The sequence below is a fragment of the Conger conger genome, chromosome 1 (assembly GCF_963514075.1).
Source record: "Conger conger chromosome 1, fConCon1.1, whole genome shotgun sequence".
Taxonomy (NCBI): domain Eukaryota; kingdom Metazoa; phylum Chordata; class Actinopteri; order Anguilliformes; family Congridae; genus Conger; species Conger conger.
This window is the reverse complement of record NC_083760.1, coordinates 51,911,767-51,936,626: the sequence shown is the minus strand read 5'-3', so window position 1 is coordinate 51,936,626 and position 24,860 is coordinate 51,911,767. Positions and strand designations below refer to the sequence as shown.

The 24,860-nt window shown below is 42.1% G+C and overlaps 1 protein-coding gene across 3 annotated transcripts in view; it reads right to left on the bottom strand.

Moving 5' to 3' along the window:
• Positions 1–24,860, bottom strand: part of mtbp (MDM2 binding protein) — a 36,380-nt gene that overhangs the window by 7,099 nt on the left and 4,421 nt on the right. For all 3 annotated transcript variants that reach the window (XM_061220189.1, XM_061220180.1, XM_061220196.1), the window contains 15 exons: positions 24,426–24,574; positions 23,787–23,845; positions 23,221–23,365; positions 22,225–22,339; positions 20,358–20,477; positions 16,797–16,891; positions 15,819–15,885; positions 13,877–13,994; positions 13,067–13,234; positions 8,664–8,777; positions 7,436–7,597; positions 7,265–7,358; positions 6,816–6,977; positions 3,563–3,658; positions 531–797 (listed from right to left, as the gene is read on the bottom strand). In XM_061220189.1, coding sequence (XP_061076173.1) covers positions 531–797; positions 3,563–3,658; positions 6,816–6,977; positions 7,265–7,358; positions 7,436–7,597; positions 8,664–8,777; positions 13,067–13,234; positions 13,877–13,994; positions 15,819–15,885; positions 16,797–16,891; positions 20,358–20,477; positions 22,225–22,339; positions 23,221–23,365; positions 23,787–23,845; positions 24,426–24,574 — 1,931 coding nt within the window. The remainder of the gene's footprint in view (positions 1–530; positions 798–3,562; positions 3,659–6,815; positions 6,978–7,264; positions 7,359–7,435; positions 7,598–8,663; positions 8,778–13,066; positions 13,235–13,876; positions 13,995–15,818; positions 15,886–16,796; positions 16,892–20,357; positions 20,478–22,224; positions 22,340–23,220; positions 23,366–23,786; positions 23,846–24,425; positions 24,575–24,860) is intronic.

The following is a 24,860-nucleotide window of genomic DNA, read 5'->3' as shown; positions in this document are numbered from 1 at the left end:
AGAGACTGATGGGAGTTATTTCCTCCTGAGGGTTGTAAAAGCATGTGTCAGTGTCTTATATAGCTGTATTGGACTTTACCAATCAAATATCCTGCAGGTGTGATGTCAGTTACCGTGGAATTGCCCTTTACCTCTTGTGCAAATAGACGCTGCCCATGTCCCTGTACTGGGGATTGATCTTTACTGTACCTCTTGTACGGGTAGACACTGCCTGTGTCCCTGTACTGGGGATGGATCTTTACTGTACCTCTTGTGCGGGTAGATGCTGCCTGTGTCCCTGTACTGGAGATGGATCTTTACCTCTTGTGGGTAGATACTGCCCATTTTCCTGTACTGGGAATGGATCTTTACTGTACCTCTTGTGCGGGTAGACGCTGTCCGTGTCCCTGTACTGGGGATGGATCTTTACTGTACCTCTTGTGCGGGTAGACGCTGTCCGTGTCCCTGTACTGGGGATTGATCTTTACTGTACCTCTTGTGTTGGTAGACACTGCCCGTGTCCCCATACTGGGGATTGATCTTTACTGTACCTCTTGTGCGGGTAGACACTGTCCGTGTCCCAGGACTGGCGTTTGAGCCTGCGAGGTTCCCCCCTCCCTTCGGCGAGGAGCGCCTCTCCGTCCGGGACGCTGCCCGGCTCAGAGAGCATTGCCGGAGACGGGGCGGGGCTGAGGGCGAAAGGCACAGGGCAGGGGTCCTTGGAGCAGGTGGTGTGGGTCTCGTAGCGAATGAGGCGGCTCTGCAGCTTCACGAAGCCCCGGTCGCGGTCCAAAGCCTTCTGTTCATCCAGACAGAACCTTATGGGGAAGGGAGATGGCTGTCAGTCCACATCTGTGGGCCCGATCAATAATACACTCTGTAGCAGGCCACGCAAGGCAAGTTAGTTTTGTCAGCGAATCAGATACTTTCTTTCATTACGTTAAGGGGCCAAGAACCAACCAAGTGTTTTACAGATGACATCTGACTTGCACTGCAATGTTGCTGGACGAACCAGAGAAACCCAACCCTAAACCATGGGGCGGCCTGTAGCCTAGTGGCTAAGGTAGATGACTGGGAAGGTTGGTGGTTCAAACCCAGGTGCAGCCCTTGAGCAAGGCCCATGCCGCAAAGATCCATGCAGCCCTTGAGTAAGGCCCTTAACCGCACTTTTTTCTCCAGAGGGGATTTGCCCCTGCTTAGTCTAATCAACTGTAAGTCGCTTTGGATAAAAGCATCAGCTAAAGAACTGGACTGTCATACATGACTAGTAATGACCTACCTCAGCCTGACCTAGCTGAACCATAATATATCCTAAGGGTTACATTTCTTTACGAAATTGTCCCTCATTGTAATACGTGTGCAGGGAATTATAAGATGGCAGGTAATGGATTTTATAAGTAGGGTCCTGTACAATTGCACACTTAGAAACAACTTTATTTAATTATACGCACAACTTTTCATCAAGTAATGGATTTTTGACATTAACGATTGGTCAATTGGCAACTGAGTATGTACTCAATCAGCTTCAGGGCAGTAATTGCTAACACAGGGCTCTGAAACTTTAGTATAATATCACACGCTTACAACAAGTGTCAAGAGACACACACAGATAAAAGGACATTTCTTTCTCAATCAAAAAGTGCTCAACATGAGCAGAACCATCTCCCAGGGATGTGCTTCAAGAGATGACGAGTTGCTAATTCTGACGAGTCACGATGTCACGTATTCGGGGAACGAATTGTAGGTGGAGATTCATGCCAACTGAGTCATTCCACACAAAGTGAACTAATGGCTCCCACCTTATGTTCCCAGATTTAACTCTAAACAGGCGTACACATTGTTTTACATGAATTAAGATTGCAAAGGTTTTTCCTTGAATTTTAATTCTTTTCTGAGTTATGCCTCATTAAAAAACATAAATAATAGCTAAAAATACACTCGCAAATTAGCATTTCATTTTAGAGCATTTACAACGGCCTGTAAATCCCGTTCTAATAAAGGTATCACCGCCAAAATTAACACCGAACTTTACACCTAGAGACAGCCCGACTATAGCTTCATAAAATATATAACTTGCAGCTTGCTGCTACTTATCCCACATGGCCATCCAGGCAGCTCAAGTTGTGTCTGTTAGTGGTTGGTGCCAACTTCAGCGAAAGTCAGTTTCACAAATGTACCTCCTATAAAAGTCTCTAAGTCCTGTTATTTGTACATCATCACGTATACAATTGTTCAAAACACTCTACACTTCCTAAAATACTTAAAACCTACATTTTGGCACTATAAATATGCAAATAGCTCCTGGAGGTTTAGAGCCAACAAAAATAATTTCCCGAATCTATGGGTGGAGATGTACACCCCAACCAATTTTGGTGACGATACATTTTTTAGAAGAGGATTTATAGGCTGCGGAAAATTCTCTGAAATGAAATGCAATTTTTTTGCTATTGTTATGTTTTGTAGAATTCACAGAAAAAAACATTGCAGCCTTTCATAATTCATAAAAAGCCATACATTTAGACAATCTGAGAAGATTAGTTTGGGGGTTTTATCACATGGAATGACACAACCCTTTCAATAATGCTGGATAAAACTTACACGAGCCAATCAGATTTCAGGAAACCAGCCTCAATTGTCAGGAGTTGAGGTTACATAACTGAAAATGATAAAGCTCTCCACCGTAAAAACTGATTTAAGATCCCATATTGTACACATTTCCAGTAAAAGGAGTAACAGGGTGGTTGAATGTGACACTTTAGGCAACTATGTGCATAATGTTTTAGCCATTTAAATTAATCCTAAAATATCTTTTTCAAATCCTAAATTTCCCACAATAAAAGTTCACCTGAACTGCCTGGGTGTGGTAATGAGAACTGTCAATTAGCCTGTCAATTATCCTGTAGGCCAGCGGCCCAAACTCTGGGTGACAAGTTAAAGGGGAGGATAAGGAGAGTGGTTATCCTCACGTGACATACTACTAGGAGAACATTCTCAACCGGTTGAAAATAGGACAATAAATTTAAATGTAAAAATAAAAATAAAGAACAGACATATTTAATACTTTCATTGTGTTTCTTCAATGCCCTCTTGTGCAAAAATGCATATAAAAACATAGAAAGTGTGACCAACCACCATGTTACTTTAAGTCCTGATATCCTTGGACTTAAACATGTTTATCCAGTATTACATGTCCATTCCCCATGCCTCTTATGAGCTTTACCAAGAACAGGTTTCAGTGGCTTTGTCTTTAATGCTCATTTATATCAAGAAACCTCTGTTCTGATTGGCTGGCCAGCTCACCTGTCTGTGCCAAGCGCTTGGATTTGTTGGGTGGGCTGCGCTGAAGCAAAGGACTGTATTGTTGTGATGTCTTAATTTCACAGCTCTTTTAAATGCACATTTTCTTCATAAGAATTGTGTGGATTTATTCGGGGATTGTGCATTTTGATACTTGCACAGTGTTGTTATTACACTCTCAACTCTGTTATAATCCACATAGCAAGGGAAATGTTGATTTCCACAATATGGGACCTTATAATTCCACAAAATCTCATATAAACACCAGGGAGAGAGGGGTACCTACTCTATGCCGTGGTAGTGGGAGCTGGAAGCCTTGTTGAATGGGAGCTGGGACACTTTCCCGGGCGTCAGGTCTGGAGACAGCTGGAAGGTGTGCTCCCTGGGGATGAAGAAGAGGATGGAGATCAGCCGTTTTTCAAAGAGATGCAAATGTGCAGCGATGTTCAGTGTCGATGGAGTGAGCGTGAACAGCACACTTCCTCAAACACTCCCACCTCTTTTTGACTTGGGACTTGTAAGTTTTAATTTTGTGTTAATTTTGCAATGTATTCATTAATCCATTTCCCTGTGGCTCATGAGTGCAACCGTGCGTTTCATTTTAAAAACGACATTTTCTTTAGTTTCAGCTGCAGCTCAATTTCAGGATCCATTATGACACATCTCGCCTTACTCAGGGCTTTTAAGTGGCTCTGGGGAAGCCCAACCTGCTGAATGTACCTTTAATGTAAAGCATACTTTAATTAGCTTTAATTGGACCTTTGTTCATACAGGGCAGATTGCTATAAATGAGCAAGTGCGCTCAGTCGATGTCCTGTTAATTCTGCCCCTCTCCTGCAGCCGAACCTCCGTGTCTTTGGATCGCGGGAGGAAACCGGAGTACCCTGAGAAAACCCACACAGGGATTCAAACTCAAGTCAAGTCACCTTTATTTATAGAGCACATTTACAAACAACCAGCTGTTGACCGAAGTGCTGTACAATATTCATACAACAAATAAGACGACATGTTTATGCACAAGGATTATAGATTATAGGAAAAAAGCACACGGTGGGAACTAAAAACACCAATACACATGAAACAATAAAACGACCATACGACCACCTCAGCTGGAGTTAAAAGCAAGAGAGTTTTAGAAAGAATTTTAGGCGAGGGCTCCGGAGCATTTTGCCGTGAGGCGACAGTGCTATCCACTGCACCAACGTGAAGCATACATCGGTTTTGCGCGAGCCAATCGTGACACAACATATTTGTAGCTTTGTTCCCAGAAAGGAAAGTGTAACATTGATGTCTCTCTGCGGGCGTTCATTTAGCAGCTTGTTCTGCATACAAACAGAACAATGTTATACAGGGCGCCAGGGGACACAACAATCTGCTTGGCAATCTGCTTACTCCGCCCCGCCTAGGAGGATCCAGCCAAGCCGGCACAACAGCTGTCCAATTGAGCGCGTGCCTGCTGAATGCCAGCTGGCCTCGCGACCAATCACCCGACAGCTCCCGGAGCCGACGGCCAAAAGTCCCGGTCCCGACGATGCCATGAGAAATATTCAGGGATGAATTCTTTCCCAGCGTCGCAAATAGCACCGCCAGCAGACGGCACGTACCGACTTGGCATTCCGGCGCCTGTTTCAATAAATAAATCAAATAAATCCAAAGATGTTTTCCTTAATTAAATTTTCTAGAGGGACAACAACTTGAAACAGTCTCACTCACTGATCCGTTTAATCAATTTAAAATTTGTAGTGACAGATGTGAACTTTAGGAACTTAATGCACTCCAAACTCGCTAGGAATTACGAGCGTACCTGTTCAGCAAATTAATACATTTTGGGAGATGAAAACAGCTTTCAGCCATCCTAAGCCATCCTAACTATCTAACATCTAGTCATGAGCCATTAACGATATTAGTGAAGCAAAGGCAACAATAAATTGTGATCACTTACGCACCAAAATAATGACCTATACCTGTAAAAAAAAATGCTTTCAAGCACTCTCAAAAATTAAAACATTGCGATTTTTTAAACGATATATGCGTGTCCTTTTCAGATAAACTGAAAGAGCAAGAAAAGCACTAGGAACAACAACAGACAGAACTTCAGGAGGCGGTCTGAGATGCATTGTGTGAATGCATCGACCTCACCAAGATGCAAATGACAACCAAAACTGCTCTTCAAAATATAACGTCACAACACAAATAGGACAGAGGACACGCATGGTTGGAGGGTGAGTGAAATTAAATGCTCACTAGCAATATGGATAGATAACCCCGTTCAAAACAAACTCTAAGTTAAGTTACTGTTTGCTATGGCTGCAACTGAGGTCACTGCTGTATTAAACAATCTCAAATGCCACCTTCTACTGTACATTGTCTGCCGGAATCTTCTATGGCATTACCCATTATGAAACTGAAAAATGCCATACAAACTTGCCATTTTGGAAGCTGCTACCATCTTTTCTCTGTGAGAGGTGAAACAAGACAGGGTTTCGCATTTCATGTGCAAAATAGTAATCGGCTGACCGGACACATCTGACTACAAAGTGTGAATGCAATGTCAATAAATCATACCTGGATACAGTGGTCTCCAACCATTGGCCTGGAGAACCACAGAGTCTGCTGGTTTCCATTATTACTCTGCACATCAATTATGAAAGTTGATTACACGGCTACTGTAACACACCTCACCTGGTTATTTTGGTCTCAACAGGGTGCTGATTTTAAGGTGAAAACAAATACCAGCAGACAAAGTAGCACTCCAGGACCAGGGTTGGAGACCACTGATCTAGATACAAGTAACATGAACTGACCAGGTGTAAACAGGGCCTTACGTGCATGTAAGATTGGCACTTGTTTTACTTGACTTAGTGCTGCTTTATCCAAGGAAAGACGGATTGCTTTTCTTAGCGAAATAGACTAGTAGTGAAATAGACTTTTAACGGGACACACATTTTGGCCCTGTTTTTTGCCCGTGTCATAGCTGGTCAAAGTTTCTGTGTTGCTCATGTACCAAAGTGAGCATATTCTGTGCTCTGCATTCAACTCCACTTAAAATATGCCATAAGTGAGCGACAGCTACAGATTTAAAACACACAGAAATTCTTTGATAACTATAATACTGCAGCATTCAACTCCCTGCATTCTTAACCCCCTGAAATGGCCAAAGATAAAACTAGATTGTCGATTGCAAGTTTAGAATATGAACAGCCTGATAGGAATACGTAGCCATAAACTTTCTTTCAATTGTCTGACTAATTTGTTTGTTTTGTCGCTGGTGGTGAACACGCATTAATTTTAAACGGAGCTTATCATTTTGGTTTCCAAAAAAAAAAAACGGTTATCAATTTTTTGTAAACATTTACAACTCCGTTTAACTGTTTAAACATTTAACCGTTCACACCCCTAGCATGTGCACATGACTGTACCTTCACGTATGGATTAGTGCTGTACATGGACATGTCCGAGTTTAAGCTGTGTCTGTGCACGTTTACATTTACGCAGACCTATGTGAGTGTGTGTATTGGTGATGTGTGGACACTACATACCCTTTGTATAGCTGCAGAGGCTGCAGTTCTCCGCTGGGCTGGCCGTCGGAGGTGAAGTGTTTGAGCAGCTCCCGGGCATCCAGCAGGGCGGGGGCTGCTCTCTGGCCCTCCTTCGGCCCCAGCAGGCTCTCGCTGGAGCCCCCAGCCTGCATCAGGCTGGACCTGCGGCGCGAACCCAACCAACGCACAGAGCGGTCAACCGCAGTGACACTTAAAACATCACTCAGTCAGACAGCCAGACAAGCAGGCCATGTCAACTTCCTTTTCAGTTAAGTGGCTTAAATGTGTACCTCATAATTAGACAGACTAGAAAATATACTGTTTGAGTGTAATGAATAAGAATGCCACAAATATCTGGCCCGCAGGCTTATGGGAAATGTAGTCCATGGCACACCACCACCTCCTCCATGGCCTTGTATCACGTTGCAAACGGGAGGCACCTCGTTTACCTCGTCCGCAGGCGGTTCTTCCGTTGGTTCTCCGAATTCTGAAGCACGCTTCTCTCGGGCCAGCCTGCAGACAGCGAGAACTTCACCTCCGCTTCTGAAATGCAGCACTTAGTTACGCGCCAACGCTAAACCTGGTCTATGAACGGGCTTGACAAAGCCCTGTGGCTGTACCTGGAGCCTTGCCGCTGCAGTTCTCCTTCTCCTTCAGCAGGAGTGCCGCTTTGGGCAGGCAGGAATCGTGCATCTCCAGGTACTGCTTGCGGGCCAGGCTCAGCAGGACCTTCAGGTCGTTCACGGGCACCGAGGCCGGCTTCTGCTTCTGCTCTCTCCTGCCTGTAGAGGTGAGGGTAGAACGAAAAGAGGTACAACTGAACGCTAAGGCCGCTAATTGAACGCTTTCGTTTCTGCTGGGCCGAGCCATTTCAATTCATCGACTGGTCTCTGACCGAAGAGTGTAACACAATGCAGGGAAACGGAGTTAGCTGTAGAAGTTCACAGAGTAAAATCCGAAACAGCGGTTTCAGTTCATCTTCCACTTTTGGAAGGGATATGGGTTTTACTTATCCAGCAGACTCAGTTGGTCCTGCTCTGTGATTTACCACCGGAAAGTTGCTGCGTCTTGGACATAGCACTAAAATTTTATAGTAAATTGTGCTTTTCAAAATACTTCAGGGGACACTATTAATGTCAACAAATAAAACAGTAGAAGTAACGCTATTGTAGCCAAGAAATGCACACTGCTTAGCAACATTCGCACAACATAATGTATCAACATGAAAGCGCATCGTCAAGGCTGGACACTGCTGTGCCTCATTGTATTTTTAGATGGTGCAGCAGGCGTAAATATTGAACACAACGCCGGACTGTTAAGGACCGACTTAACAGTTAAGACCAACTTTTTTTTACATCCAGTTGGTGCAACCGGCCCCAGGTTCAGCAAACAAAATGCCCCACATTTCAGCAAAACCCCTATATTGTCTTCAGACAGTTTTTATCCATTTTTATTCATTTGCTAAGGGAACTTGTGTCTAAAAGCACATCTCCAACAGCAGTCAGAGCACACGGTTTGGCTATTTCTACAACCTGCCCTATTACTGGATAAGGTCGTCCATACCACTGGCCGGACACTGGACATGAGATTAAAATGACTACACAGCATCGAGTGCCTACCCTGTTCGGCCCACGTGCCAATGGCGACTCAAAAACGAACTACACAGGTTCATGGAACGTGAACTGAATTCTCAGAAATGGACAAACTGTGGTAGCTCTCATTTACCAAGCTAAGCTTTCGCTCACAAGCCCGGAATGCTGTGATGCTACTGTCCAGTGACTGCTACTGTCGTATAGACTGAGCTTTTCCAGATAGCACAGCTTGAACAGGGTTAAGACAAGCACTTACGAAGGCATTCCTTCAGGGCCAACATCTGCACCTTCGCCAGCTTCTTCTCCCTCTGAATCAGCCGGTCTCCATGGAGACACGGAAGTGACCGCAACCAGTCCGCAGTGTTCGTGTCTGTGGAAGGCCGCGATGAGCTTAATAACGTTTGTTTCATTAAATGGATTCTGTACATACTCACCACTGACTGTTTATACGCCAAGATGGTTTGCAAGGACCTGTGGAAAGGCTGGTTAGAGTTTGGGTTTCTTGGTGGAGCATGAAGGAGTGCCACAGAGCCTCTCCCACTACACTTCCGACTGTCACAGTGGTGAATTTAAGTCATCTTGATGAATGACATTTTTTCCCATAGCAACCCTGCACTCATCATTGCTTTGCACTTTCACATTCTAAAGCCTTGACTTTCCAGAAAAAACACAATTAATTTAGCCATGAAATCTTACTTTTAGATCCAGAAAAATCACTCTCCTCCATCACTTACTGGTCTACTAAGACACAACACAGGAACATACATCACCAGATCACTTTCTCTTAATCTTGGATCTTGTATAAAAATGATCTTTTTTTCCCCACACATACAAACATTTCAAGTTTTCAGTAATATCCCTTTTCACACTTCAAACAGGTATTTAAAATTAATCTGATGGAAGGACAGACTTGTAACCACAGATTCTACTACAATATACACTCAAAGACCACTTTGTTAGGTATTTACTAGACTTATTATTTTAGTCTCCTACTGCGGTAGCCTATTTGCGTTACCGTCACCTGTCAGCTTTGACCAGTCTGGCCATTTTCCTTTTTTTTTTCACCATTCTTTGCAAACTATAGAGTAGTGTTTGTGCAAATCCCAGGAGATCAGCAGTGTCTGAGATATTAAACCACCTTGTCTGTCACCAAAAATCATTCCACGGTCAAAGTCACTTAGATCACATTTCTTCCCCATTCTGATGGTTGATATGAACATTAACTGAAGCTGACCCTCTCCCTAATGTCCTTCCTACTGTTCCTATCCCATTTGGTGCCCTCGTGTAGTTTAATGTGAGAAATGTGTTGAACTGTGTCTCTTATGTGCTGCAGAACAGGAACCTGCTGAAAACCAGTTTTTAACTGAGTCAGGCCTGACAAATTGTAACATGTTTTAACCACATGTTACTTTTAATCTTTTCATGTATAAATAAATAAAATAAAATAAAGTCTCCTGAAGCCTGGGGAAAAAATGGGAGTGTTCAAGATGGCAAAATTTACACCAACGTGCATTTAGTGAGCTAGCCATTTCACACACCCTTTGCTTTTGGAATCTCGTCATTTTCTTCCTGTGCCTGTTCGATGTGGCCTTCTTCAGGCCTGTGTAAATACTTTTACATAAAGGCTTGCTAAGAATCAATCAAAGCAGCTAACAGAAAGCCAAGATTTGAAGGCCCTCCCTCTGTAAATTCCTCTGATTAAGGTTTTATTAAAACAGATTAATGAGGAATTAAAATAAATTATTGCAGTGATTACGCAGACTTTAATAGTGGTCTGTTTTTATTGCCATTGGTGCTTTCCAGCGTGAAAAAAAAACAAGCATTTAACTGTACAGCAAAATCTTAAATGTTTCTCTGCCCTGTCAACCACAGCCAAGCAGTTCCAATTGTTTTCCACACAAGATAATTCACATTATACATAGCAAGCCATTGGTCCTTACTCCTGGTCCTAGAGAGCCGCAGGGTGTGCTGGTTGTTTTCACCTTAATATCAGTAACCGATTCAGACCAAGAGGTGAGTTAACTGCGTAATTCACTGCTTTAATTCATCAATTAAGTGCTGAGCAAAAAGCCAGCACACCCTGTGGCTCTCCAGGACCAGGAGTGAGGTCCACTGACATAAGCTATGCTTAGACACGGTTTGATAATAACGTTCCAGAACCTTCCATAAATGCAAGAATGGGTTCAGACCCGGTGTCTGAGAAGGCCATGGCATATGCATAATATTGTCGTTATGCTCATGAAACCAATGAAGGACCACTGTGCCCTGTGGATAAGGCCATTGCTTCTTAGAAGACACCCCTCCCGGCATGGAAGAAATATTGTAAAATGCTATGAAGATGATCATCCAGGATCAGGATCATTAAGTAGCGATTAGCATTGGCTTTGCCTTCTAAGAAAAATGGACCCCATACCATTATAGACCCACAATAACCCTTCCCCTTTGGAATAGAGTAGTCAGCTTGTTTCAGGAACATGATGAAGGAGGATAGATCTGACCATGTCACATTTCTCTGCTGCTTGGCGGTTCATCACCCAGGGCGTCTGCCCCTGTACTCACAAACTACATTTCCAGGCATGCGAGTTGTAATGCACACTGGCTATAATATCCTTCTCTGTATAATTCTCGATGGACTATGCTTGATGAAACTGCCTATTCAGCCCTGAGATTGAAATGTGCAGTCAGTTGATTCAGAGGTGCTCTCCTGTTTAGCCTTGCACCTCCAAATAATGCACATACATCACAATCCAGGCATATGAGCCTCCAAACACAGCCTCCCTTTGTCAATGATGCGTTTCCCTCAGGGTTTCATGTCCGCTTCACCTTAGATACAGTTCCTTGTGAAACTTCAAAAGATTGACCTGCGCTCATCACTGAAACTCTGGCCAAATTTACCCAACAATCATCATTTCACTGCTGTTTAAAGTCACTGAGGCCTCGTCTTCTATCCATAATTATCGGCAACCAGCATGCTGGGATGGTAATTGCTTAAGTAAACACACACAAGGAAGCACCCGCTTTCAGTATACAGTCAGGTCCATAAGTATCCATTGTGGTGGAGGCAAATTGACAAAAATTATCCAAATACTTATGGACCTGACTGTACTTGGTTTCCCTGTCCATCTTGTATAATCTGAGGCCAAGGATAAATTAATTCACACACTGGTCTCTTTTTCAGGAAAATCGCAAGCTTCTGTCCTGTATATGCATAGTGTTTAGGTATTGCATACAGTTCCACTCCACTGTCACTATCCTTGTTTGAACAACTAAGGAATGAGTTGGTGTGAGTAAGTGGGGCTTCATGAAAGGAAAATGGAGGACTAAGGTTTTCAGTCCATGAAATTTAGTGGGTGGCTGGAGAAGGCCTGGTTTGGAAACAGCTTTGTGCTCTTTGCTAGTATTGTTTTAGTGCCATGAGAAGTTTGTAAAAGAAGAAAGCACAGCGAATGCAATGATCCGAGTAACCAAATGCTCTGAGGAAGAACACTAACATCAATCACGCGTGATAAAATCTGCATCAGCTTTGAAGCTCTACTTAAAATTGACTTTTATTATTCTGAATTTTTCATAACTAATTATACATGAAAGACACAAAACTCCAATTAGACCAACAGTTTTTAATCAGCCGTCAATATTAAACTACTTTTGGGTTCCATGCCACAGTAACACATACAGAGTTGTAAAAATGTACTTGGGAGTGCCATTTACACCTCAACACTTAAATTCAAGTACGTTTCTGTCATATAGAACACACACCAGTGATTATGTATGCTTTATGTCTGCAGCGTGTTTCTTTTAAAATTTTTAGGTGAAATTTGGCTACAGCATAAATAGCATAGATATATAACGCATCTATAATAAACAGGAAGGAAAAATATGAAGGCACAGCCTGCTTTACATAATTGCAGATGTGGTGTTCCATAATTTTGATACCATTTAAAGGAAAACACCACCATTTTGGGAAATGTACCTTTTTTCGGAACTAACCCAGACTTAAATGAGATTTTGGATTTCATTTTTGTGCATTCACTGGCTCAATTTCCACATGAGCATAGCATAAAGACTTGAAGCCTATCGGAGTCAGTAGCCTACCTCCTTCAAAGTGAAGAGATACATTTTGCAGCAACTGCAGGAATTATTATATATATATTTTTTTTTCTGATAAGTTTTACCTTTTAAAACTACCTTCAGAAGGTGCAGAAGACGGAAGAGGATACCTGTGTGTTCAGCTATAGTTCCAACCGTCTAACTTCTACGAAAACATTTTTATTTGTATTTCTTTCCCCACATGTGTATTCCAAATATACATGATACCTTGTGTAAATAAGACAGCTTTGGAGTTGCTGTAAGGTGTATTTCTTCACTTTGAAGGAGGTTGGCTACCGACTCTTATCAGTCTTTAAATCTTTATGCTAAGCTAACATGTTATGCTAACATGGAAATTGAGCCAGTGAATGCACAAAAATGTAAATTAAATCTAATATCTAAGTCTGGGTAAGTGGGAAAAAAGGCCTATTTCCAAAAATGTTGGTATTTTCCTTTAAAAATATAGAAATGCATTGTGTTCTGTGAGTTTGCAAAGTTTGTTACCTCTGCATTTGTTATGGTAAATACCTGTCGAATAGCCAACCTAATTTCATAGCCCCTTACACCTCTTACCTGACGACTGGGTCTTCTCTCTGAGGATTCCATTGACAGTTGCCAAGGCAGCTGCTCCGTTAAGCTGATTGGCCGAGTGTATCAACCGTGCAGTGCAGCCCCCAGTCTCCGCCCTCTGCACCAACAGGAAGTAGTGGCCACTTTCCCCTTTCACGTCCGTATCTGGAACTGAAGACAACCCCCAAGGGAAAGGGAAAGTGACCACAGGGAAAAAGTAGTTCATAGTTGAGCACAAGGCTTCATGTTTGTCCACCATAGTGTGAAATCGATGGGGTAAGGGAGAAATTACATTATTGGCATTTGGCAGACGCTCTTCTCCAGAGTGACGTTCAACAAAGTGCAAAGTGCATACCCATAACCAGGAACAAGTGCGCTGAAAGACCCCAGAGGGAAGTACAATTTCAAGTGCTAAGAGTACAACAAAGATAAGGATTATATCTAAAGGACTAGGGCCTATTTGATTCATCTGACAATAAATGATATTTATATCTAAAACTATTTTTATACAGCACAATGCAAGAGAATGATATACACTTAGGTAGGAACAATAAACAAAACAAAACCAGCAAAAATATCATCCTAGCTAAAAAGTAATTCTACAAGTAATGACAGAAATCAGCATATCCAGGCACTGAAGCGTATTAGAATTGCTATCTATCACAACCACACACCAACTAAGCTTGAGGCCTCATTTATATAAACTCCACCAGCCTTTTCTGCGATGTTGCTGATACTCTACTGAAGCCTTCACCTGCACAGACGCCAGGCTCTTTCCCATCAGTTTAAACACAGGCCGAGGCAAGCACTTACCAGGCCAGGACTTGGGTTTCTGAGCCACAAACTCCCTCCATTTTTGGCTGCTGAGTTGGGTGGTGGGAGGGGCAGCCAGAGAGCTGACCGTGCAGGCTAATGAGAACAGCGCCCCCACCTGATAGCATGAGAGGTGGGGTCACATGATCTCACAGTCCAAAGACATGCAGGTTAGGGACTAGAGATGAAAATGAGCTCATTAGCTAACTCTGGCGCATTTACATCGATGTGTAAACTGAAAATGTTGATTAATGTGCACTGTCCCTGATAAATAAAATAATAACAGGCCAAAATTCCAACGCATGCAAGCAGTTAGAGAAAGCAAGCTTCCACAGAAAATGGCAGTATTACCCCATGTTATAATTTATAGAATTCACTGTGACCATACTTTATAGTTCATACCATTATCTCTTTATTCTTTAATTTTATTTCATTTTTTACATTCTGGACAATGCACTTCTTAAGTAAAGTTATCATGGTCAAAATCAACATCAGTATCATTATCATTAGCCATGGTAATCGCCTTAAATGGCAAGAATTTATCTTCATTTAGAGTTTTCCCTTGCCTATTGAACACTGTTTTGGCAGAATATTAATGACATTTTAATTTAACTATTAACTATTTTAAACATAGTGGCAACCTCTTCACAATGACAGTACATTTCTTTCAACACTGAAAGAGGGCACTTACCTAGTGTTCACGCAATGAGCCATTTGGTCGAGCAGTTGCTGGAAGCCCATTCATTCATGAGCAACTGGGTAACTAAACAACAAAAGCTGGCCTGCAACTTAACTTTCCGCGGGCATCGCCCGTCAACAGCCAATCAGAAACTTGGGTTTCATATGTGTCCAATTGATATGATACCATGTCGTAAATAATTGTTCCGCCTAGCTTCAGTGCAGAAAAACTGAGGAACAGCTTGTGAGGATGGTACAATCCATCCAGGTTTTATACAACAAAAAGAGTACAGGGACAAGCGCCTTGAAATTGAGGCTTGTTGTTTGGTCGACTAAATGGCTCATAGTGAGGACACGGGGTGAGTCTCTTTGCCACCCACAGGATCACATTGTTCAGTTACCGCCACCGCATTATGATGGAATGATAGAATTCACGTTAACTGGACAATTCTTTCTTCTTAGGATTGCATTATTTCATGTTTACTGCATACTGCATGTGTCAGTACCATTTGCCTTTTAAATGACAGTTTGTGAAATACTGCTTCATAAATGTATGAATAGAAAATAGAAAAATGCAACTAGTTAAAGGTACAATAGGTAATTTTGCACTTCTATCGGTCAAGAGAGGAACTGCAGGGACAAACACCCTCAAACCACAACACTGTTTATCCCTCCCCCTTCTCTGTGAACGTGCTGACGTAGAATTTTGGGAAATGAACATCTTGAATCATTATTACTATATAATTACAGTACATTCTAGGGAGACTTTACAGGAGATGCATAAACTGAATAATAACAGATGCTATTCTCAGAATATCTTCCTTGCTACTGTCAACTTTGGCTTACTTTGTGAGCATATTGTGACAATTATTTTCAATATATGCCATATAAAAGAAATTCAATTTTATTCCTGGTGCTTTGATGTCAGGTTAGTGGTAAGAAAACTGTGTTCACCCAGGCTCACAACCCTGAAAAGGCAGAAAGGTCGAGAAACCTTACTTAAAAAATGTATTAATCTGCAGTTTGGATGAAAAATTTTCATAACTACTGCAAAACAATTTAAAAGCCAACTCTTGCTTAACATGATTTCTGTGTGCCTTGCAAATTCTGAAAGTCGCAGGCCATAAAAACTGTGTTTACATTAACAGGTTACCACACAAATTCCATGTATGGTAAACTAGCAGCACTATTTTCGGTAAAGGAAGTACAATCCTGTTAACCCTGAGGGGACGTTATCACAATGACAGCACGTCCTCACAATTACCTTTCCCCGAAGACTTCTCAGTTGGTCCAGGAGCAGCTTGGATTTACTTGATTTAGCAGACAACTCACTGTATTGGGAGGTTAAGGTCATTAGTTATTTGGTATATGTGGTCATTTGTATATTATAATAAATGTAATACAAAAATGCTGTGTGTATAAATGCATTTGCTGCAATCAGTAGAGATTTTATTTCAGTGCAAGTTCAGATTTTTTACTGCAGGAAATGAATGTTACACATATTCGCAGAGGTTGATCCAATTTCTTATGAACTGTATCACGTTGAGTGTTTTTTTCAGGAAGTACCCTAGCATATAGAACCGAAAGTGCAGCCTGTCAAAAATCTGGACTGCCTTCGCACTGCACTCATGGACTAAAGCGCAAAGTCCAACCAAAAGGTTAAGGGAAAGCAGAACAATTCTCAAACACTAGAAGACAACAGTAAATTATTAATAATGTTCCTGACAATTGTGCACTGCTGAATGGCCAGTTCCCCCGTAAGGCAACCATAGGCACGACTACTCTGGGAATGAGAGACCGCAAAGCCCTTCGCAGACAAAGAGGGCTGAACCACCGAGAAGATGTCTGCATCTTTCTGCATCGGGGCAAACACTTCCATTCTGCTCAAAGTTCACACGGTCGTCGATATAACCAGACGGTCAGATGCCAGCGTGCTGCCCACTTGCCAAGACTGACCGTAACCCTTATCGGCGTCCCACGGATGCCAAACACTGCAATTGTCGCGCGAGCGACAAGGACGCGAAAGGTTATCTTATCGCCGATCGCCTCGAATGCAAATGTCGAAGCCGCGGTTTATTCGACCTGTCAGGCACGGTGTGGAAATGTCAGCCCGGTTCACGAAGGAACTACTTGAGCAAAGCCACGTGTGCCATTATCCCTTTCCTTCTCCTCCAGCGTTCTTTCCTTTCCAATGCATCAGAGGCCAGACCGTGGCGCGGGTTGAAGGGAGCATGAAGGATACAGTGTGTACTCTGTGCTGGAGAGCAGGAAGATGGGAAGGTCAGAGACTCTGACCAACTGGACCAGGTCCAGAACCGGACGGTAATAGTGGAACACCTATAAGACGAGAGAGGGAGAAAACTGATGAGTCATGCTCAAAATGTATAAACCAACCGTAGTCATAATTCACGTGGCCAGCAGAGGTTTATAAGAGCGTATTCACAGTAGGACAAGACTGACACATGCATACTCCTAGAGACTTAGTTTCAGTGGGCGTGTTTGTTTGAAGCGGTGTTACTGACCTTTCATTTTGCAACAATGTGAGCTTTGTTCAAGGATTGTGTCAGGTATTAACAGAATGTGTGCAGTCAGAAAGTGTGTGTGTGTGGGGGGGGGTTTAATAAGTAGCAAGCAGAGAGTTCCTCAGTGCCTTGGCTGATTCACTTAAAAACACTGATTCAATTAAAAACATGGATTCCACATGTCATAACAAATAATAACAATAACAAAATAATAATGTATTAAATGCTATATACAGTATGCATATACAATACTGTGCAAAAGTCCCTAGATAAAAATAAATAAAAAATTCAGTCTTAGATATTGTTATTTATATAGCAAATTTGAGATTTCCAAACATTAATTTCCAAACATTCACTAATTATATGTTACAGCAATTTTTTTGCATTTTGTTAAATAAACTTCATTGAGGCTGCCTGGGATTACCTGCATAGCCAGAAGCAAGTGAGACAGCCAAAGTCCACAGTTATCTGGCCAAAACAAATGCAATTGCAAAAATATTCATAATGATGAAATAAATACTTGTCCCAAGTTCTGCGTTTCCATGTAATTTAATATATGAATAACTGCTTTAACAACCGTTACAGCCCCACCATGTGGACAAAACAATATCATTATGGGTTTGTGGACCCCATTAACATGCCCACCAATTTTGGTGAGTTATTGTGCATCCCTGTGCATTTTCTTTATGATTTTTCCAATTTGAGGAAAATGTTTGAAACACAATATACATGCCTGCAATGGAATTACTTTGTGGCAGTCATATTGTTTTCCTTCTTATCGTATCTTATCTTATCTTCCGTCCATCAGTCAGGAAGGTGAGGTTAAGTGGCACATATTATATCAGTTGCCACTATGGCCTTGATTCAACGGATCATAGCAGCCATATTTCATAACGTAGCATCATGAGATTTTATTTTCATGCCTTAATGTGAAGTGCTTTATATGCGCATCAAGATCGGTGGGAATATTTGAAACTTTTATTGCTTTCTGATCCAATTAGCATATTGTGCACAAGCAATATAGACTGACTGGCTGTTTACGGCTTATGAAAACTCAACACCGTAAAACTTGGTGGAGCATTCAATACTCAAACGTATAAAAGTTAGACGCAAATATGAGAGCATCATTATCAAACACGTTGAAGGTTAGACGACTTAGACGTGTACCAATTTTCATTCCTCTGCAGCCGACAGTTTCTTTTTTTAAAGGCTTAAAATATCCAAAATAAAAACTGCTACAGTGGCACCGTGAGGTCCAATCACAGTAACTTTGTGCCTGAGTTACTGTTAAAGCCCTCTAAAGACCTGCCATTTATGGCGAGTTTTAATAAACTATGCAGACTTTACAGCCGCCCAAGTGAGAAGCGAAATCCCTCCAATAACAATAGCGTGCCTTCACACCTATGGCGTTTGGCTGCAAAATAATTAAATACACTCTAATTGGAAATATTCGTAGATTAAAGAGCTTGTTTTCTGCTCAATGTTTTCTGCCAAATTAAATCACCCTTTCCAGGATTTCCATACAAATTAAAAGGCACCTGAGGCCACTCTGTGGTAAACAAACCGCTCAACCTTTATCGTTCATTGTGGCTGCTGAATTGAAGTCCTAATGTTTAAAGATGACGAGCGTTTGAATGTTAACACATGGCAAGCGTTTGGATGTGTACGTGTATAAGACACAATGTCCAAGTGGTACAGTACATTTTTGAAAAGAGAGTTTCAGCTTTCTTGCACAGCAAACACTGCTTTTCTGTTCTTCACATACGTATTCAGGGCTCTACGTTGTGGGATAGTGTGCTTTTAAGTAAATGTAGATTATCCAATGTACTTGTTTATAAGAGTAGAATGGGAAAAATGCTTTTATTCACAAGGCTTTCACAAGGATTTCCACAAGTTTTGAAAAGAAACTAACTGATATCTCTTACTCTGTGACTTCAGACTCATTGTGTCGCTCAAATGCAACACTTATCTATGAAAAGATAAAAACATGAAAATGAAGCGCTGCCTCCTAATGGTACACACTTTAAAATCTTGGGTGGATTGTATTGACTTTTTCTTGGACATCGTTTCTCCACAAATATATATGGATACCATAAAGGCAAATGCTGATGTAAGCAGATTTGATTTAGCATTTCAAATGTTTGCCTCCAGGTTTGTGAATAAAGTGTATTTCCGGTATATCCCCTGCTCCTGTGGCCTGAACAGTGCCGCCTTAAGTGATGCTCAAATAAGTTGGGAAATTGCAGCAAGGATATTATTTCCTTTTATTCAGGTTGATATTGAAAAACGTTACGGCCATCCAAGCTTCACCAACAAATCAGAATTGCCTTATTCTGGCATCAGCCCCTGACAGGACAACAGCCAAGGTCGGCCTGGTTCCTCTGACACCGCGGGCAGTGCACCCGCGGTGTGAACCACGACATTTATTAACAAGACGGTACACAAACTCTGCTCGTTAACAACCTCCATTTTGCACACTGGAGGGAGGGAGCGGCAGCCAGGGTTACGCCATGGCCGCACACCCCTGACGTGTCCCGCTAACACCGCGAGGAACAGACGGAACGCGTCGTCCCCAGGACCATAAATGGAGAGATAAGGACACAATTACATTTTACTACAATTACATTCTTCGCAATAAAAAATATTGCTAAAACAAAGCTAGAAAAGATAACGACACTAATAAATGTGTGTGCTATTAATCAAGAGGCTTCACTGTGGGTAAACAGCCGGGAGGGGGAGGGGGGATGGAAGGTGGTCAGGATTAATATAGCGTATCTGAGATGAGGCTGCCGCGGTTGCTTCTGCTGATTAATCTTCAGTGGAAAACTCATTATAAGAACATTCCGGATTCGCACTTTTATGACTGTGTATGCGCTCTGCTAATGGGAGAGGCTAGCCACCCATCTTCGGAGAGCTACAGGCCGACAACAAGCGTGGCACTAAAAAAGATCTAGGCAGTATTTTAAAGATTTTTTTACGTATATAAAAAGACTTTCCGACACTTTTCTGCTCTTTGGGGAGTGAAGTTCAGTCAGTGCACTTATGAAGACATCATCTTGAGTTAGTCGAGTTGAGGGGGGCACGTGGGTTCACGTTTTGAGCCTCAATCAATTTTATTTTTCTCGGTTGAGCGAGCTGCATTGGGTTTTGTTAAACTGGCTGGATGCGGTACAGCCGGAGTCCGCCTCGCCCTACCGCGGGAAGCGGAGGAGGCCCTGTAGAGCGAGGAGGCCCTCAGGAACCGGCACGAATGGTGATTAGGACGGGGGGGAAAGGCTCACCTCGCAGAGCTGCTTGTGGTCCGTGTGCTTCTGCGAGGGGTCGAGAGAGAGCCCCTTGCTCCTCGGGGCCCCGCGCCGGTGCTTCAGGCAGAATCCACCGAAGCGCAGCTCTGAGACCAACTGCAGCCGCAGAGAAGGGGGGGATACATTCAGAACGTCGGAGACCACGGCCACTGGCTCGCACTGCTGGCTAGCAGCTGCCTTGTGCGTTTAAAACCCAGGACACGTGCCAGTTCCCTCAGAAACTTGCATCAGAAAATTATAATAAGGGTATATTGACAGGTTGCAAAAATAAATGTAAAAAATTCAAATTCTGAGAAAAGCACCAATTAGATGACCAATTAGAACGTGTCATTTATGTAAATGGTGATCATTTCATTCATTTCATTCTCTGGGAGGACATCCAGCTTGCCCCATAAAGTATTACAGTATAGTTTAAAGGCATACAACACAGTATGTTCTTTTTATAAAAAATCTAAATCTTGGAAACAACTGATGTTAAAACACTTCATGAAAAAATCCATTACATTTCTGATTGGACTTCCCCTTTAATACATTTCTACCTGGTACAGATGAGTAATAGAATAGAAACGAAATCAAAATAATCTCCAAATAACAGCCCCATATATTATGATGAAAAGTTTTGCATGGAAAATCTGCATTCAAAATAGTATTTAGTCCAAGACTAGGCTTAATCTGTGTCTGAGAAACTGGCCTATAGTCTGCCTTCCCAAACATCACTATTGAACAATCCGGCCAAAATAATATCCCTCAGTCTCTCTCTGTTCAGTCCTTTACACGCTCTCTCTCTCAGTGACAAGTGAGTGGTAACAAGGGGGAATCTCACAGCCTTCAGAGGAAATGACACAGTGCCACGAACAGCTCTTAAATTTGCAGGCTGCCGCCTCTTGTCTAAGCTACATGACTCGACCCGAAAAGTTGAAAAGTAGGTGGTTCAAGCCCCAGTGTAATCACGATAAGATTCACATAGCTGTTGGGCCCTTGAGCAAGGCCCTTAACCCTGCAATGCTGCATTGGGTCCCTTGCTTAGTCTAATCAACTGTAAGTCGCTTTGAATAAAAGTCTCAGCTAAACCGCAATATAAAATTTCATGTAATTCAATGTAAAGTTATACATAATGTCTTCGTTCAGCTGCTTTGGGTAAAAGGTGGGGGCTCTGCTCCTCACACATTCCTCTGAGTGAGGAGGAATGCTGGGTGCTGCTCTCTCGCCTGCTCGAATGCAATCGACACAAACCGGAATGTTCCGTCTCTGAGGTCCGGTTCTCTCTCAATGGTAATTAACACATCCTCCGCATGAAACACAAGCCTCAACAACAGCAGGCTGCTAAAACCACAACCAATCACACAAGGCCAACAAACAGCAAAACTGAAAGTACAAACCTGAACTTATAAAATGACTACAAACCTTACCAGATGCTACAACTACAATATGCAACAATCTCCAAACCTTACCATCTTTCAGATGATTAAAACTACAAACCTTACAACCTTTCAAATGGCAAAATACCACAAAAACTTTGTTAAAATATCTACAAACCAAACCAGCTAATAAATTAACAACCAATCTCTGTGTCTAGACGCAGATAACCCATAACAGAAACGTACACCCCGTTAAAATGAAAGAATGCCAATTTGATCTCACTGCTGAAGTACGGAACTACTTTAGCTGTAGGACACAGACGTACCTTAACGTGGTATTGTAAAGCTAGTCACTTAAGGTATTCCCAAAAGAGGGGATAATGCAGCTGTATTACAGAATAAATATTTTATTATTCTACACATAATTAGTAGTATAAATATAATCCTGCCACCTATTGCAATAAATATATACACCAGCAAATTACCTTCTTCTCTTTAATAAGAACACTACCCCTCCAGATGTCCTTGTCATCGATACAATTGAGAATTCTGTCGGGGCCGCATAAAATGGCTGAAAAATACGATGCAGTTTTCTGCCATCTGCAGGAGAGACAGGTCTGAATTAGCATCGACAGAAATCCTCAATTTTAAACTCGCATTTAAAAATGCAACATATTCATACAGATTCACCCAGAAGCTACATTCAATGAGCCAGAAACAAAACACTTAAATTGCATTCAGTAATATTGCCAATTAACGTTATTCACTGGACAAATGATTTCAACTTGCAGGACCGTGAGGATATAGTTTTCCTGAAATGCATTCCTTGAGCAATAAACCAAGGAAGTACTGTGAACAACTGGGGCCTCTACCAAACATTATAGTGCAGGGGTTCCCAAACTGGGGGTAGGGACACCATGTTGGGTCACTCGATTTCAGCATGGGGTCACTTGAAAATTTGGAAAAAGATAAAATGTAATTTTTGTCTCTTTAAAATATGTGTACATGTTTAACATTACAACAACTCAACTATAATAAAGCAATGAGGCAGGAGAGGTTGTGGTATTTCCAGTATAGTCATGGCTAAAGGGCGTTGTTAGTCACAAGATGTGTGTGGGTGTGGTGTTGGGGTCATGTAGGTTCGTGAACATTTGGGGTCACATCATAAAAATGTTTGGGGACCCCTCGTACAGGGGTAACTCCAGTCCTGGAGGGCAGGTATTTGTGGTTTCCTTTCAATCAGCAGCCAATTAAGGCCTTGAGAACAAGGTGTATGGACTCTTTAACCAATGAAAGACTTTGAAATGTATCTCTCATGCTGAAACACACCAAAAACCACAGCGGCCCTCCAGGACTGGTGTTTGACACCCCTGCCCTAGTACCTTCATATACAAGCCCAGTTTGCCCCCTAGTGGTGGCAGGGCGAACTGCTTCATTTTAAGGACCGGTCAAAATCCAGTTTTTCGGTCAAGAGTCATTACCCAGCACTGTTCTCTGTCACTATGGTCATCTTAGCGGAATGCCAGGCTTGCATGTGCTTCAGTGAGCCGAAGACAGGGAGAAACTCCTTCAGCTTGGGAGCTTCCTTATCCGCAGCCAATACAATAACATCTAGAAGAGCCTTTCCTAACAATTGAGAAGAGAAACCAACCTTTAAAATCAAGAGAGCGGTCAAAAAGCTGTCACATACACTGACAAATATGAAAAGCGAAGAACGTGGATATTTTCCATGAAGAGTGCAAATGTTTAGGTGAATGTTTAGTGATTAGAACAATTAGCTATTTGGCCTGGTTTTCGACTTGCAGCCTTTAGCCTAGCGGCTAAGGTACATGACTGGGACCCGGAAAGGTTGGTGGTTGTGTAGCCATGATTAGATCCATGCAGCTGTTGGGCCCTTGAGCAAGGCCCTCAACCCCACATTGCTTAATCTAATCAACTGTAATTTTCTTAGGATAAAAGCATCAGCTGAATAACTGTAATGTAAAATGTCATATAATTTAATGTAAAGCAATGCATAGTGTATTCATACAGCCCAGCACAAAGGTACCTGGGGCTGGAAGTTTATCTGACAACTGGTGCAGGGCTTCAGCAGCCTCTTCATATAGTCTGGAGAAACAAAATACCATACCATACCATCACAAAAATATTTATCACAGCTACTAAGAGCTTAGCAAATTCTGACAAATTCATCTCTGACATGCTGGTTCATTACGGTCTGGTTTCAGACATAGATTAAGCTTGTTTCTGGACTAAATTGATGATTGAATAGAGAATCTCCATTCAAAATTGAATTTAGTCATCGACTAGGCTTAATCATGACTGCAAAACTGACCCTATATACTCTATGCATTTATGAAGGTGGCTAAAGACAGAGCATCCATTGCTAGCAAAGAAGCAGACATCTCAGGAACCTATGGTTATCAAGAAATCTCATCAAATTTACCACCTAGAACATTTTGTCAGTAAGAAATAATTATAAGCATAAATAGGTATATACAGTATGACTCAAGACTAAGGTTACAGCAGCAATGTGGGTTGTTTCCAAGACCAGACATTGCAAACAGTGCATAAAACTGATCAAATAACCTATTATTGAGCTGCGTTTCGAAGGGGGGCACTGAATAATTGAAAACCTACATAATTGAAGACAGACCAGTTTCATGGAGAAGATGAACAATGAACTCACTCTGCTTGTGAACCAGCTTCTTCCATATCTTCCCCCTCACCCAGACCGTCTAACGCACTGTGGCAAGCCTCCATGGCTGAGAACCCGATCTCCTCACTGTCACTCTTATGGGCCCCCGTCGCCAGCTCCTCCCAGTCCATACTGCAGAACTACAAACACACACCCAGTCAGCACTTTATTAAGTATTTATTATACCTATTTTTTCCACTAAATGGTTTTCGGCTGCTATAGCCTATCCACTTAGAGGCTGCATGGCGCTCCGTGGGGGAAAAGGGACACAATAATCCTGCAATGGAAGCGCATTAGAAGACGTTTTGACAAAAGTGACTTCAGAGGAACATGCCCCGTTCCATGTGAGGGTAAATATTTTTACCCAAAATATAGTCAGTGGCAATTTATTAGGTATTTATTGAACTTATTTTTTACTTATTGTGG